The sequence below is a fragment of the Sander lucioperca genome, unplaced genomic scaffold, assembly GCF_008315115.2.
Source record: "Sander lucioperca isolate FBNREF2018 unplaced genomic scaffold, SLUC_FBN_1.2 Unpl_28, whole genome shotgun sequence".
In the NCBI taxonomy this organism is placed as follows: domain Eukaryota; kingdom Metazoa; phylum Chordata; class Actinopteri; order Perciformes; family Percidae; genus Sander; species Sander lucioperca.
This window is the reverse complement of record NW_023396330.1, coordinates 1-15,477: the sequence shown is the minus strand read 5'-3', so window position 1 is coordinate 15,477 and position 15,477 is coordinate 1. Positions and strand designations below refer to the sequence as shown.

The 15,477-nt window shown below is 41.8% G+C and overlaps 1 protein-coding gene and 1 long non-coding RNA gene across 2 annotated transcripts; both read left to right on the top strand.

The window, feature by feature from the left end:
* Nucleotides 1-2,931: 2,931 nt before the first annotated feature.
* On the top strand, nt 2,932-4,823 carry LOC118494555. Its single transcript, XR_004896679.1, has 3 exons — nt 2,932-3,140; nt 3,770-3,897; nt 4,702-4,823. It is a non-coding gene; the product is annotated as an uncharacterized LOC118494555 (long non-coding RNA).
* A 1,605-nt stretch (nt 4,824-6,428) lies between these two features.
* Nucleotides 6,429-15,420, top strand: LOC118494553 (lissencephaly-1 homolog). The gene is made up of 3 exons (XM_035998866.1): nt 6,429-6,758; nt 8,135-8,245; nt 15,284-15,420. The coding sequence occupies exons 1-3, from the start codon at nt 6,639-6,641 to the stop codon at nt 15,374-15,376; spliced, it is 324 nt and encodes a 107-aa protein (XP_035854759.1). The 5' UTR covers nt 6,429-6,638; the 3' UTR covers nt 15,377-15,420.
* Nucleotides 15,421-15,477: the final 57 nt, after the last annotated feature.

The window sequence follows — 15,477 nt, the reverse complement described above, 5'->3', positions numbered from 1 at the left end:
GATCACTAAAATGATAGTTAACATTAGGAATTAAACTTAAACAGCTAATGGAAGTCCAAACTGCCTGAGAGCTTCTCCTGTACTATACGGTAATTCCTCTACTATGAGACAGTAAGTCTCGTGGTTATGACCCAATCGTTAGCCTATTTTTATAAAAACGTCTGCTACGGAGCCATAACGTGAGGTACAAGGTAATGGAGCCTTTTATACATTGTCGTGTTTCTTTAGAAATAAACAACGGACAAATAGAGTCTTTAAACTCTTCAGATGTAAAGTTATTCTCTGTCAAAGTGACGTCAGAATGAATGGCAGTCAATGGGATGCTAACGGGAGGTGATGGCTTGGTAGCATCAGAATGGCGCCTTAGGAGCTACGCGTTGTGGAGAGAGGCTTACCCCCTTGGAACAAACAAACGCACGGTATCTGCTAGAAAGAGCCGCCAAAACTGGCCAAAAATGAATATTCCTTCTAAACACACAGGTTAGAATAAATATTCAAATATCTATTTAGGTGCATTATGTCCATTTAAAGCGTAACTCTCGCCAAAATGTAACCTAGGGTCTTTTTGTGAATGTACCTGAGTCAAACTTTCGTTTAAACGCATATTTAGGACGGAATCGCCACTTTTAAGATTTACTGTATTTTCTGATGTTGGTTTATTTTTCTCAAAATATCACAACTCCAAATCTCAGAGAGCAAAGATGAGATATATTTTGAATGTGCACAAAGTTCTGAACATGAGCAGAAATCTTGCTCAAACACATCTGAAATATTACAGTCCAGGGCTTTATTAATTCATTAAAATGAATTCATGTATCATTGAGGTGAATAATTGTCATGTGAACATTTAAGGAGGTTACTTCCCTTTCACTCTTAAGCCCCCGACACACCAACCAGACGGCCCAAAAGCCAGCAGACCTGCCAACGTGTGCGCATTTTTCATACTCGGCACGCATTTTGACCCTTAAGGACGCTTGTACGATTCGCTGCTCTCTAGGTACGCATTCTGTTGCATCTTTCATTTCGCCGGTTTCAGTTTCTATGCGATCTACATCTATGACGTTGATTCTGCCGCTGAGCCACAACATGTAAGTGGAGTGAAAAGCTTTCAGCCAATCAGAGCGCTGCATTTTAACCCTCCGCCCACCTGCCCCTCCTAGCCAAACGCTTCGCACATTTAATTCAGTTCAGTGCCTCAAGCGAGCTGGGCTGGCTGGATAACTGTAGGCTAGTTAGGACTGTCCTCGACTAAAGAAATTCTTAGTCGACTAACACTTATATGATGTTGTCGATTAATGGATTAGTTGATGTAATCGACAGAGCTGTGCTCTTTGAGAGGTGGTTAAGACTAGAAAAGCACAATATAAATGTAGTTAATGAACCATCTGTAAAACTGACTTTCTCCACAATTAATCCTGCAAAAGCACCACTTTAAATCTTGTGTTTACCAGAAATTTTCTTGGAAATGAGTAATTAAGCATGAATAACCATAAAAAATGACTTATCAACTAAAGAAATTTTAGTCGACTAAGACCAAAACGACCGATTAGTCGACTAAGAGGTGGCAGCCCTAAGGCTAGTATGCCATGACTGAACCGCCTCAAAAAAAGGTTTGGAAACCAACTACGGAAACTTGACAGCTATCGGGAGAGATGGCCTTGCCTCCACGTGTCCAGGCTACGTCATCACGCGTTCTGCACCGTGTGCAAGACAGACATCGATATCAGTCACGAAGGGACGACAGGTAACGAACACAGAAATACTGAGTCGGGTATGGCTGCAGCCTGGAGACCTCCCGTCTCATGCCTCCCGTCTCCCGTCTCACGCCTCCCGTCTCACGCCTCCCGTCTCACGCCTCCATGCCCCCTAACCTAACCGTGACAGGCAGCACGGTGGCTCAGTGGTTAGCACTTCTACCTCACAGCAAGAAGGTTCTGGGTTCGGATCCAGGTCGTTCCGGGCCTTTCTGTGTGGAGTTTGCATGTTCTCCCCGTGTTTGCGTGGGTTTCCTCCAGGTGCTCCGGTTTCTTCCCACCATAAAGACATGCATGCTGGGTAATTAGGACTACAGTTGAAAATTAGCCGACTGGCTAACACTGGCGCATTTACAGAAATGTTGATTAATGTGCATTGTCCTAATCAAATAAACTTACAAACTAAACTTAATTTAGAAAATAATTCAGGATTTCGTAGGCTATTCTGAACATCTGAGTTTAGCGTTTGACGTGCCCAGGCCCAGGTTGGCAGGTCTGAGCCAGTCGGACTGATCAGGCTCCACCAGGTCCAAAAAGTTCCTCAGAACTCACTGAAGAGACGCCAACTTGAGCGTACGCTCTGCGTGTGCGTGAGACGTAATACGTCTCCATAGCAGCAGGCGGTGCTAATCTGTATTGTTGCCCAAAAATGAAAACCGTCAGCTGATTGGACGAACGCGTCACGTGGGTCTGGCTTCTCCTGGATTTCACAGCCAGACTGTCATGGCGACTCGTTCAGAATACGATCTCATATTGGACTAAAATAGTTCACCGAAACGTGTTTCTGAAAACATTTGAAGAGAGAAATAGGCCGTGCAGCTGCTGAATCTGTCTTCATTTCAGATCAACAAAGGTCAGTTTAAAAGATCTTCATCAGATGTTTAGAGATTCTAGTCACGCTCATCCTGCTCCCCGTTTCCTGGTTAGCTCTCCACCAATCAGATGGCTCATTGAGTCCGAGTGCCCGCCCTCTGACCCAGCAAGTCAGGTCGGCCATAATGAAGGCCGACGGCTCCTCCGACGGACGACGGCACGAACACACCGAACAGACTCGAGTCACCGACCTCGCCAGACGGTCAGACAGCCGGTTATCAGCTCGGTGTGTCAAGGCCTTAACAGTGACGTGTTATTTTTTATTTTGAATGTGTTTTAGTTTAAACGTGGAGCTGAAGCTTGTCTGTGTTCACGGTGTAAAAACCCGCGGGTGGAGACGTGTTTTTGAGAGCGTAGAGAGCCGGATGCATTAAACTGGCTGTTGTTCCCCGTTCAGACAGAGGAGGCGCCGTCTCCGTCTGCTCGCCGCGAGACGAGGAGAAACCCAACAAGAGGAGCCGAGAGAGGAAACACAAGAACAAGAAGCAGCACAAACACAAGAAGGACAAGAAGGTAGAAACAGGCAGACTAGAAGGTAGAACCAGGCAGACTAGAAGGTAGAACCAGGCAGACTAGAAGGTAGAAACAGGCAGACTAGAAGGTAGAACTAGGCAGACAAGAAGGTAGAAACAGGCAGACTAGAAGGTAGAAACAGGCAGACTAGAAGGTAGAACCAGGCAGACAAGAAGGTAGAACCAGGCAGACAAGAAGGTAGAAACAGGCAGACTAGAAGGTAGAACCAGGCAGACTAGAAGGTAGAACCAGGCAGACTAGAAGGTAGAACCAGGCAGACAAGAAGGTAGAACCAGGCAGACTAGAAGGTAGAACTAGGCAGACTAGAAGGTAGAAACAGGCAGACTAGAAGGTAGAACCAGGCAGACAAGAAGGTAGAACCAGGCAGACAAGAAGGTAGAAACAGGCAGACTAGAAGGTAGAACCAGGCAGACTAGAAGGTAGAACCAGGCAGACAAGAAGGTAGAACCAGGCAGACTAGAAGGTAGAAACAGGCAGACTAGAAGGTAGAACCAGGCAGACTAGAAGGTAGAACCAGGCAGACTAGAAGGTAGAACCAGGCAGTGAAATGTCTCCTCATTCGTTTGATTCTTCTGGTTTTAACTTCATACTCCTTTTCCCTCCAGAAGAAGAAGAAGAAGAAGAAGCACAAGAACAAAGGAAAGCAGCAGAAGAAGAGTAAGAAGGAGACGGACAGCAGCGGCGAGGACAGCGGCGAGGACGCTGCACAGGTGTCGACTCAGGAGCTGCTCAAAAGGTGACACGTCTTTTGGGTTGGGCGTGAGCGTGTCGGCTGTGTGGCGTGAGCGTGTCAGCTGTCGGCAGCCGCCACGCCACGATCACGCCACGATCACGGCACGATCACGCCACGATCACGCCACGCAGCCCGTGTGTAGGAGGCCTTAGACCTCTCCAACCATGCTCCTAAAATAACGGAACAAAAACAGAAAACACACAAGTACCGTAAAAGCTAAATCTGAATCTAAGATGAAAATAGTGCTCGTTAAGAAGAAGCTGTCAAATATAATCCATGGTAATGAAGTCTCCCTCTCCTCCTCCCTCTCTCTCCCTCTCTCTCTCTCTCTCCCTCCCTCTCTCTCTCTCTCTCTCTCTCTCTCTCTCTCTCTCTCTCTCTCTCTCTCTCCCTCCCTCTCCCTCTCTCTCTCTCTCTCTCTCTCTCTCTCTCTCCCTCCCTCTCCCTCTCTCTCTCTCTCTCTCTCTCTCTCTCCCTCTCTCCCCCTCCCTCTCCTCCTCTCTCTCTCCTCCTCTCTCTCTCTCTCTCTCCCTCTCTCTCTCTCCCTCTCTCTCTCCCCCCCTCTCTCTCTCTCCTCCTCTCTCTCTCCTCCTCTCTCTCTCTCTCCCCCCCTCTCTCTCTCTCCCTCTCTCTCTCTTTCTCTCTCTCTCTCTGTCTCTCTCTCTCTCTCCCTCTCCTCCTCTCTCTCTCCCTCTCTCTCTCTTTCTGTCTCTCTCTCTGTCTCTCTCCCTCCCTCTCTCTGTCTCCCTCCCTCTCTCTGTCTCTCTCTGTCTCCCTCCCCCTCTCCCCCTCTCTCTCTCCTTCCAGACTGAAAAATGTCCGGTCTCTTGAGTCCTGGTGAAGACAGTGAGCCGTGTCCTCTGTGAGGACGACCGTCAGCAGATACCATGTTGTTCTCATTTGAAATAATAAACGTGTTTATCATTTAATGTGGATGTGTGTTTGTTGTTATTTTACCCATTCAGTGAGTTTGGGAAAATGTAGAAAAGGGGAAAGAAGAAATGCAAAATTAAGCAGTTAAGGAATAGAGGAGATGGATACTTTTTTTCAACGTTTATGTCACTTTTGGCGAAGTTTGCGAAGGACAGACATATCAACAAGGACAAAGTGGTTGGCAGATCTGCCACCATGAAGGAGAGGAGGATGAAGATTTAATAAGGGACCATGATATGTATATAGTTCTGGAGGATCGTTAAGCAGACAACAAAATGGTAAGACAAAAAATCGTCTTTAAGAATTTATATTTTAGTTATGAATAAGTCACTCAGAATGTTATAAATAAGTTTTCATGTAGCACCTGTAGCCTCCCTATGGAGTTGTAGACAAACGTGTTCAATATAGTATAATAGTCTCATGTCAGTTATATAGTCTGGCTCTGACTGAGAGCTCTTGGCCTGTTCAGCACCACGGACAGAGACAGCTGTTCAGCACCATCACTGTCCATCAGCTGTCTCTGTCCGTCAGCTGTCTCTGTCCATCAGCTGTCTCTGTCCGTCAGCTGTCCATCAGCTGTCTCTGTCCATCAGCTGTCTCTGTCCATCAGCTGTCCATCAGCTGTCTCTGTCCATCAGCTGTCCATCAGCTGTCTCTGTCCATCAGCTGTCTCTGTCCATCAGCTGTCTCTGTCCGTCAGCTGTCTCTGTCCATCAGCTGTCTCTCTCCGTCAGCTGTCTCTCTCTGTCAGCTGTCTCTGTCCGTCAGCTGTCTCTGTCCATCAGCTGTCCATCAGCTGTCTCTGTCCATCAGCTGTCTCTGTCCATCAGCTGTCTCTGTCCGTCAGCTGTCTCTGTCCATCAGCTGTCTCTCTCCGTCAGCTGTCTCTGTCCGTCAGCTGTCTCGCTCCATCAGCTGTCTCTCTCTGTCAGCTGTCTCTGTCCGTCAGCTGTCTCTGTCCGTCAGCTGTCTCGCTCCATCAGCTGTCTCTCTCTGTCAGCTGTCTCTGTCCATCAGCTGTCGCTGTCCGTCAGCTGTCTCTGTCCGTCAGCTGTCTCTGTCCGTCAGCTGTCCGTCAGCTGTCTCTCTCCATCAGCTGTCTCTGTCCGTCAGCTGTCTCTGTCCGTCAGCTGTCTCTGTCCGTCAGCTGTCTCTGTCCGTCAGCTGTCTCTGTCCGTGGTGCTGAAACATTGTTTCTTTGTTCGTCAATACTAACTGTCTTTTCTTTGTGATTTATTTGACATAGAGGCTAACTGGGCTCAACACCTGACACATTATAACATTCATTCATCAGATATTTTACCGTTTTTATTTAACGGTTTTAATTTTAAAATGACTTGGTAGCAGAGGGGCCCGTGATGAAGCTCCGCCCCCACTGTACTGAGAGTCTAGCTCCGCCCCCACTGGACTGAGAGACTAGCTCCGCCCCCACTGGACTGAGAGTCTAGCCCCGCCCCCACTGGACTGAGAGACTAGCTCCGCCCCCACTGGACTGAGAGTCTAGCTCCGCCCCCACTGTACTGAGAGTCTAGCTCCGCCCCTGAGAAAAGGGGAAATAAGAAATGTAAAATTAAGCAGTTAAGGATTAGAGGAGATAGATACTTTTTTTTCGACGTTTATGTCACTTTTAGCGAAGTTTTTCCGACTCTTTTCGGCGTTTTTGTGGCATTTTTTCATCTTACTTCCACAGCTCCTGAAGCCACCATGTCGAGTTGTTGCTATGGTAACGTTAGTAACGGACGCAGAGAGACAGAGAGAGAGAGACTGGCTAACGCACAAACATAATATCACTTTAACTGACAGTTTCTACAATGGCGTCGAAAAACATCGACCCTTTATCAGTTGAGGAGCCTTCAGGAGCTGTTGAAGATGAGGAGGAGACGGAGGAAGAGCACACAGCGGCAGCAGGAGGGTGGAGCCGGGAGACTCAGGTAGAAACTACGGTAACTTACCGGTTAGCTCGGCAGCTAACGTTGGCTAGGAACGGCTCGTAAACTGACCAACGTCAAACGTTAGTAACAAACGGTAGTGGAGGTTTTTAGGTTATTGACGTCTGTTAGCGTCCACTAAAAGTTCTGTTGTTGCTGCTGACAGACTGAGATTATTATTCTAAGTGTCTGACAACATTATGGGATGGATCCCTACAGAGATAGACCTTTTAGTTAAAGAGTAAGATCCTTTTAGTTTAACATGAAACAGCCCCGACATCACCATCACCAAACTACACCAGACTCCATGTAAATAATCACTAATTTTAGCGTGTATAGAGCCAACATATTTTGACATGTAAATCGGTAAACTATGTGTTTATTTCAACCAAAACTAGAGTTGTGATGGTTGTAACAGTGGAAAGATGAACCACGACGTCTTTTCATAGTTTTATTTCGTTTCTGTCGACTTTGAATGAACACGGAGTTATTACATGGAGTCTGGTGGGTTTAGCGAACGCAATTTCGTGGCTGTTTTTATGTTTTAAAATAAGGATCTTATTCTTTAACAGAAAGGTCGACCTCCTTATGAATACTTTCCATAATGTTGTCAGACACCTTTTAGTTTAACATGTTTAAATAATCAGTACATTTAGCGTGTATAGAGCCAGCATCACCAAACCCACCAGACTCCATGTAAATAATCACTACTTTTAGCGTGTATAGAGCCAGCATGTTCCCATCAGACTCCATGTAAATAATCAGCACTTTTAGCGTGTATAGAGCCAGCATATCTCCACCAGACTCCATGTAAATAATCAGGACTTTTAGCGTGTATAGAGCCAGCATATCTCCACCAGACTCCATGTAAATAATCAGCACTTTTAGCGTGTATAGAGCCAGCATATCTCCACCAGACTCCATGTAAATAATCAGGACTTTTAGCGTGTATAGAGCCAGCATATTTCCACATGTAAATGGGTGAATTAAGGGTTAATTTCAACCAAACCAGAGTGGTGATTGTTGGAACAGTGGAAAGATGAACCAAGACGGCTTTTGGTAGTTTGATTTAGTTTCTGTCCACTTTGAATGAAGTGTGTTTTACGATGATAAAATTACTGTTTATTTGAATGAAGTCTGGTCATGCTATATACTGTACAATACAGCCTTATTGAGATATTAAAGTCAAATATCTGAATACTTCTTCCACATCTGGATATGACTACCCCACATTTATATAAATTTAATTCAGTTGCACGTCAGCCAACCATAACATTATACAGTTTTACTGTGTAGTGATGCAATAATATAACGGATGATACTTGTTTTTCAGCGTGTTTGTGATGTAACGGTGCTGTGGTGCGTTCACGTGTCCGCAGGTTCCTGGGAAGGTGTTACGGGCTCACAGTGACGCCGTGACGGCCGCGCGACTCTGCTTCAACGACCGCTGCCTCCTCAGCTGCTCCGCCGACCGCACCGCCATCCTCTGGGTAATATACAGTATATACTGCCTCCATCCTCTGGGTAATATACAGTATATACTGTAATCCTCTGGGTAATATACAGTATATACTGTAATCCTCTGGGTAATATCCAGTATATACTGTAATCCTCTGGGTAATATACAGTATATACTGCCTCCATCCTCTGGGTAATATACACTATATACTGTAATCCTCTGGGTAATATCCAGGGGAGATATTGAGGCCATGTGCACCACGGGTTCTTTGCGGAATCTCATGAGGAGTTTTCTGTTGACAAAATATTGCGGCATGTAAATTTAAATACTAATCCAAACGCTGCAGCAGGCTAAGACATGTGGGTTTACACTGAAGACGCGTCACGCTGAACCATTGCACTTGATGGAATGTCTTTATTGATCAATTTCACGAGCTTAGCAAGAGACAGCACTTACTTGAATTGATGCATTTCATAAGCCGTGCAAAGATACCTCAGACAGTGCAGTAACAGGAGACAACGATGGTGACGTTCAACAGAAAGTTTCTCCACGTGCTCACCCTGCAGCAATCATCCAAACACTCCGCTCACCCGCACAGGTGAACACACACACACACACGCATTAATACAGACACCACACCCCCGGTGACACCCACCGTAACCAACAACGTCACTATGCGCATGCACATACACAACGGCACAAAAAGGAGGAAAGATAATAAAAGACTAATCAAACCCAATTTATGGCTCCTACAATACAGTATATACTGTAATCCTCTGGGTAATACACAGTATATGCTGTAATCCTCTGGGTAATATACAGTATATACTGTAATCCTCTGGGTAATACTCAGTATATACTGTAATCCTCTGGGTAATATCCAGTATATACTGTAATCCTCTGGGTAATATCCAGTATATGCTGTAATCCTCTGGGTAATATACAGTATATACTGTAATCCTCTGGGTAATATACAGTATATACTGTAATCCTCTGGGTAATATCCAGTATATACTGCCTCCATCCTCTGGGTAATATACAGTATATACTGTAATCCTCTGGGTAATATACAGTATATACTGCCTCCATCCTCTGGGTAATATACAGTATATACTGTAATCCTCTGGGTAATATACAGTATATACTGTAATCATCTGGGTAATATACAGTATATGCTGTAATCCTCTGGGTAATATCCAGTATATACTGTAATCCTCTGGGTAATATCCAGTATATGCTGTAATCCTCTGGGTAATATACAGTATATACTGTAATCCTCTGGGTAATATCCAGTATATACTGTAATCCTCTGGGTAATATCCAGTATATACTGTAATCCTCTGGGTAAAACCCTTATGTCCATAGATGAATTTAAAACTACTGTAAAGAGTGTTGTGATGGAGACATGTTCTTGTTTTTCTTAAGAGTCTCATTGGGTTTTTATATTTTTATTTTTAACATTTTGTACTTCTTTTATCGTGAAAATGTAATTTGGTGTTTGTTATGTATGCATTTGTGTGATTTGGCTGCTACCTTGGCCAGGTCTCTCTTGTAAAAGAGATTCTGAATCTCAATGGGACCTCCTGGTTAAATAAAGGTATAAAAAAAAAAAAAAAAAAAATACACAGTATATACTGTAATCCTCTGGGTAATATACAGTATATACTGCCCCCATCCTCTGGGTAATATACAGTATATACTGTAATCCTCTGGGTAATATACAGTATATACTGCCCCCATCCTCTGGGTAATATACAGTATATACTGTAATCCTCTGGGTAATATACAGTATATACTGTCCCCATCCTCTGGGTAATATCCAGTATATACTGTCTCCATCCTCTGGGTAATATACAGTATATACTGTAATCCTCTGGGTAATATCCAGTATATGCTGTAATCCTCTGGGTAATATACAGTATATACTGTCTCCATCCTCTGGGTAATATCCAGTATATACTGTAATCCTCTGGGTAATATACAGTATATATTGTAATCCTCTGGGTAATATCCAGTATATACTGTAATCCTCTGGGTAATATCCAGTATATACTGTCTCCATCCTCTGGGTAATATACAGTATATACTGTAATCCTCTGGGTAATATACAGTATATGCTGTAATCCTCTGGGTAATATACAGTATATACTGTAATCCTCTGGGTAATATCCAGTATATGCTGTAATCCTCTGGGTAATATCCAGTATATACTGTAATCCTCTGGGTAATATACAGTATATACTGTAATCCTCTGGGTAATATACAGTATATGCTGTAATCCTCTGGGTAATATACTGTATATACTGTAATCCTCTGGGTAATATCCAGTATATACTGTAATCCTCTGGGTAATATCCAGTATATACTGTAATCCTCTGGGTAAAACCCTTATGTCCATAGATGAATTTAAAACTACTGTAAAGAGTGTTGTGATGGAGACATGTTCTGTTTTTCTTAAGAGTCTCATTGGGTTTTTATATTTTATTTTTAACATTTTGTACTTCTTTTATCGTGAAAATGTAATTTGGTGTTTGTTATGTATGCATTTGTGTGATTTGGCTGCTACCTTGGCCAGGTCTCTCTTGTAAAAGAGATTCTGAATCTCAATGGGACCTCCTGGTTAAATAAAGGTATATAAATACACAGTATATACTGTAATCCTCTGGGTAATATACAGTATATACTGCCCCCATCCTCTGGGTAATATACAGTATATACTGTAATCCTCTGGGTAATATACAGTATATACTGTCCCCATCCTCTGGGTAATATCCAGTATATACTGTAATCCTCTGGGTAATATCCAGTATATGCTGTAATCCTCTGGGTAATATACAGTATATACTGTCTCCATCCTCTGGGTAATATCCAGTATATACTGTAATCCTCTGGGTAATATACAGTATATATTGTAATCCTCTGGGTAATATCCAGTATATACTGTAATCCTCTGGGTAATATACAGTATATACTGCCTCCATCCTCTGGGTAATATCCAGTATATACTGTAATCCTCTGGGTAATATCCAGTATATACTGCTCATCCTCTGGGTAATATACAGTATATACTGTAATCCTCTGGGTAATATACAGTATATACTGTAATCATCTGGGTAATATACAGTATATGCTGTAATCCTCTGGGTAATATCCAGTATATACTGTAATCCTCTGGGTAATATCCAGTATATGCTGTAATCCTCTGGGTAATATACAGTATATACTGTAATCCTCTGGGTAATATCAGTATATACTGTAATCCTCTGGGTAATATCCAGTATATACTACCTCCATCCTCTGGGTAAAACCCTTAGTCCATAGATAATACTACTGTAGAGGTGCTGAGCTCTGGGTAATATACATGGGTATTTTTATACATTTTGTACTCTTTCATCTCTCTGGGTTTGAATATGACAGTATCGTATACTGTAATCCTCTGGGTAATATACAGTATATACTGTAATCCTCTGGGTAATATACAGTATATCACTGGGTATACGTATACTGTAATCCTCTGGGTAATATACAGTATATACTGTCCCATCCTCTGGGTAATATACAGTATATACTGTAATCCTCTGGGTAATATACAGTATATACTGTAATCCTCTGGGTAATATACAGTATATACTGTCTCCATCCTCTGGGTAATATCCAGTATATACTGTAATCCTCTGGGTAATATACAGTATATATTGTAATCCTCTGGGTAATATCCAGTATATACTGTAATCCTCTGGGTAATATCCAGTATATACTGTCTCCATCCTCTGGGTAATATACAGTATATACTGTAATCCTCTGGGTAATATACAGTATATGCTGTAATCCTCTGGGTAATATACAGTATATACTGTAATCCTCTGGGTAATATCCAGTATATGCTGTAATCCTCTGGGTAATATCCAGTATATACTGTAATCCTCTGGGTAATATACAGTATATACTGTAATCCTCTGGGTAATATACAGTATATGCTGTAATCCTCTGGGTAATATACTGTATATACTGTAATCCTCTGGGTAATATCCAGTATATACTGTAATCCTCTGGGTAATATCCAGTATATACTGTAATCCTCTGGGTAAAACCCTTATGTCCATAGATGAATTTAAAACTACTGTAAAGAGTGTTGTGATGGAGACATGTTCTTGTTTTTCTTAAGAGTCTCATTGGGTTTTTATATTTTTATTTTTAACATTTTGTACTTCTTTTATCGTGAAAATGTAATTTGGTGTTTGTTATGTATGCATTTGTGTGATTTGGCTGCTACCTTGGCCAGGTCTCTCTTGTAAAAGAGATTCTGAATCTCAATGGGACCTCCTGGTTAAATAAAGGTATAAAAAAATAAAATAAATAAATACACAGTATATACTGTAATCCTCTGGGTAATATCCAGTATATACTGCCCCCATCCTCTGGGTAATATACAGTATATACTGTAATCCTCTGGGTAATATACAGTATATACTGTCCCCATCCTCTGGGTAATATACAGTATATACTGTAATCCTCTGGGTAATATACAGTATATACTGTCTCCATCCTCTGGGTAATATACAGTATATATTGTAATCCTCTGGGTAATATACAGTATATACTGTCTCCATCCTCTGGGTAATATCCAGTATATACTGTAATCCTCTGGGTAATATACAGTATATACTGTAATCCTCTGGGTAATATCCAGTATATACTGTAATCCTCTGGGTAATATACAGTATATACTGTCTCCATCCTCTGGGTAATATACAGTATATACTGTCTCCATTCTCTGGGTAATATCCAGTATATACTGTAATCCCCTGGGTAATATCCAGTATATACTGTAATCCTCTGGGTAATATACAGTATATACTGTCTCCATCCTCTGGGTAATATACAGTATATACTGTAATCCTCTGGGTAATATCCAGTATATACTGTAATCCTCTGGGTAATATCCAGTATATACTGTAATCCTCTGGGTAATATACAGTATATACTGTAATCCTCTAGGTAATATACAGTATATACTGTCTCCATCCTCTGGGTAATATCCAGTATATACTGTCTCCATCCTCTGGGTAATATCCAGTATATACTGTCCCATCCTCTGGGTAATATACAGTATATACTGTCTCCATCCTCTGGGTAATATACAGTATATACTGTAATCCTCTGGGTAATATACAGTATATACTGTAATCCTCTGGGTAATATACAGTATATACTGTAATCCTCTGGGTAATATACAGTAAATACTGTAATCCTCTGGGTAATATACAGTATATGCTGTAATCCTCTGGGTAATATACAGTATATACTGTAATCCTCTGGGTAATATACAGTATATACTACCTCCATCCTCTTTTCTCTGGATATCAATGAACATAATTGGCCAAAACTATGTTTCTGTTAGCACTTTGAGATTGCTGTAATGTAAAGTGCAATACAAATAAAATGCATTATTATTATTATTATTATTATTATTATTATTAACCCTTTCCTTGGCATAGCATCGGCGACAGACACCCAGGATATTAAAGTGCTCATATTTTGCTCATTTTCAGGTTGATAATTGTAATTTGAGATTGTATCAGAATATGTTTACATGGAAGTAGTTCTATACAATTTATTTTGTAGATTAGGGTGAACTAGTGTGTGTTGTAGCAGTGTTTTGCCATTGAGAATGAGCTAGCATGCTAACGGTTAGCCCCCTAGCCCCCTCGTCTCAGCTAGTGATGTAGAAAGCCGTGAAGATGTTGACCAGCTCACCCAGAGACTGAAGGCAAGACACATTCAGAAACCAGATCTCACTCAGAACACCATGGATGGTTTTATCAAAGTTTGTATGCGTGTGGAAGCACCAGAGACACAAAATAACTCCCCAAATGGTCCGTGTAACGCTTATCAGTTAAATATTCAAAGCACAAACGGACATTTGGAAAAACACTGCTACAACACACACAAATTTAGAAAATTACAAAATTGCGTCTGGGCTCCAATTATTCAATAATCCAAACTGCAATGGTATTCTCTCTCCCTCGCCCCACTAGAAACCATCAGCTGCACCTCTGACCCCTACAGTCTATCAGTTCTTAGTTTTTTGGTCCATATGCAGTTAATGGGCTGCATATTCCACAAAGTAGAGGGAGAGAATACCACGGCAGTATTGAATAATTGGAGCTCAGATGCAATTTTGTAATTTTCTAAATTTCTGATCCTCTGAATAAAAACAGAAAATTGGAAAAACAGTTTAAAGATCCAATTTTTTAATTTGCCACGGTGGAAAAGATGGTCCAGATCTCCAACTATCTAGGGAGGTCCCGGGACAGGTCTGCATGGATTGAGGAAAGGGACAAAAACATGGAAGAAATTGTAGATGAAATACGACAAAAGAAAACATTGAAAAAAGCGACAACAATCTCAGAAAAAAATGTCGAAATTAAAGCTCAATGTCAAAAGACTACAAATATCAGCAAAAGGCGTGAAAAAGTTTGGAAAAAGTGCCAAAAAAATTGATAAAAAAGCAAAAAAAATCCTCCGTAAAAAGATACAAAACTTCAGAAAAAGATATGTATATATATATATATATATATATATATATATATATAGCTTTAGCTTATAGCTTATCTCTGAACTTAGGGGTCCTCCCCTCTTCTCTACACATTACATACTTATCATTCCAATATGCATCTTGCACATTACTTTGCACTATTACTTCTTGCACTTTACATCCCACTCCATGTGTACTTTTATGTCTTATTTGTATATTTGTATTTCTGTATATTATGTTGATATGTGCCTATATGTGTATTGTTGTCTCTGTACAGTATGTGTCTATAGTACTATTTGTCTACTGAATGTGTACTACTACATGTCTATTGATGAATGTATAGAGAGTTAACAGCTACCAAAGTCTACCTCCTTGTGTATGTGAGTATACTTGGCCACTAAATGTGATTGTGATGAATCAGACGGTACAGTTTAACCACCAGGAGGTGTTACCGTACCATCCCAACTCTCTCCCGTTGGACTGCTGTCTAGCAGGAATCTGATGTCTGTCCTCTTGACCTCTGACCTGCAGGATGTGGCGAGCAGCAGACCTCTGAGGGTGTTTGACGGAGTTCACAGTAAAACCATCACAGAGTGCGCTCTGATCCCAAACACCAACAGGTGAGAGTCAGCTGGTCCCAAACACCAACAGGTGAGAGTCAGCTGGTCCCAAACACCAACAGGTGAGAGTCAGCTGATCCCAAACACCAACAGGTGAGAGTCAGC

Coding starts and splice junctions, on each gene's coding strand:
- LOC118494553 (XM_035998866.1), top strand. CDS start 6,639: ATGGCGTCGAAAAACATCGACCCTTTATCAGTTGAGGAGCCTTCAGGA. Junction 6,759..8,134: donor GGTGGAGCCGGGAGACTCAG/GTAGAAACTACG, acceptor ACGTGTCCGCAG/GTTCCTGGGAAGGTGTTACG. Junction 8,246..15,283: donor ACCGCACCGCCATCCTCTGG/GTAATATACAGT, acceptor TCTGACCTGCAG/GATGTGGCGAGCAGCAGACC.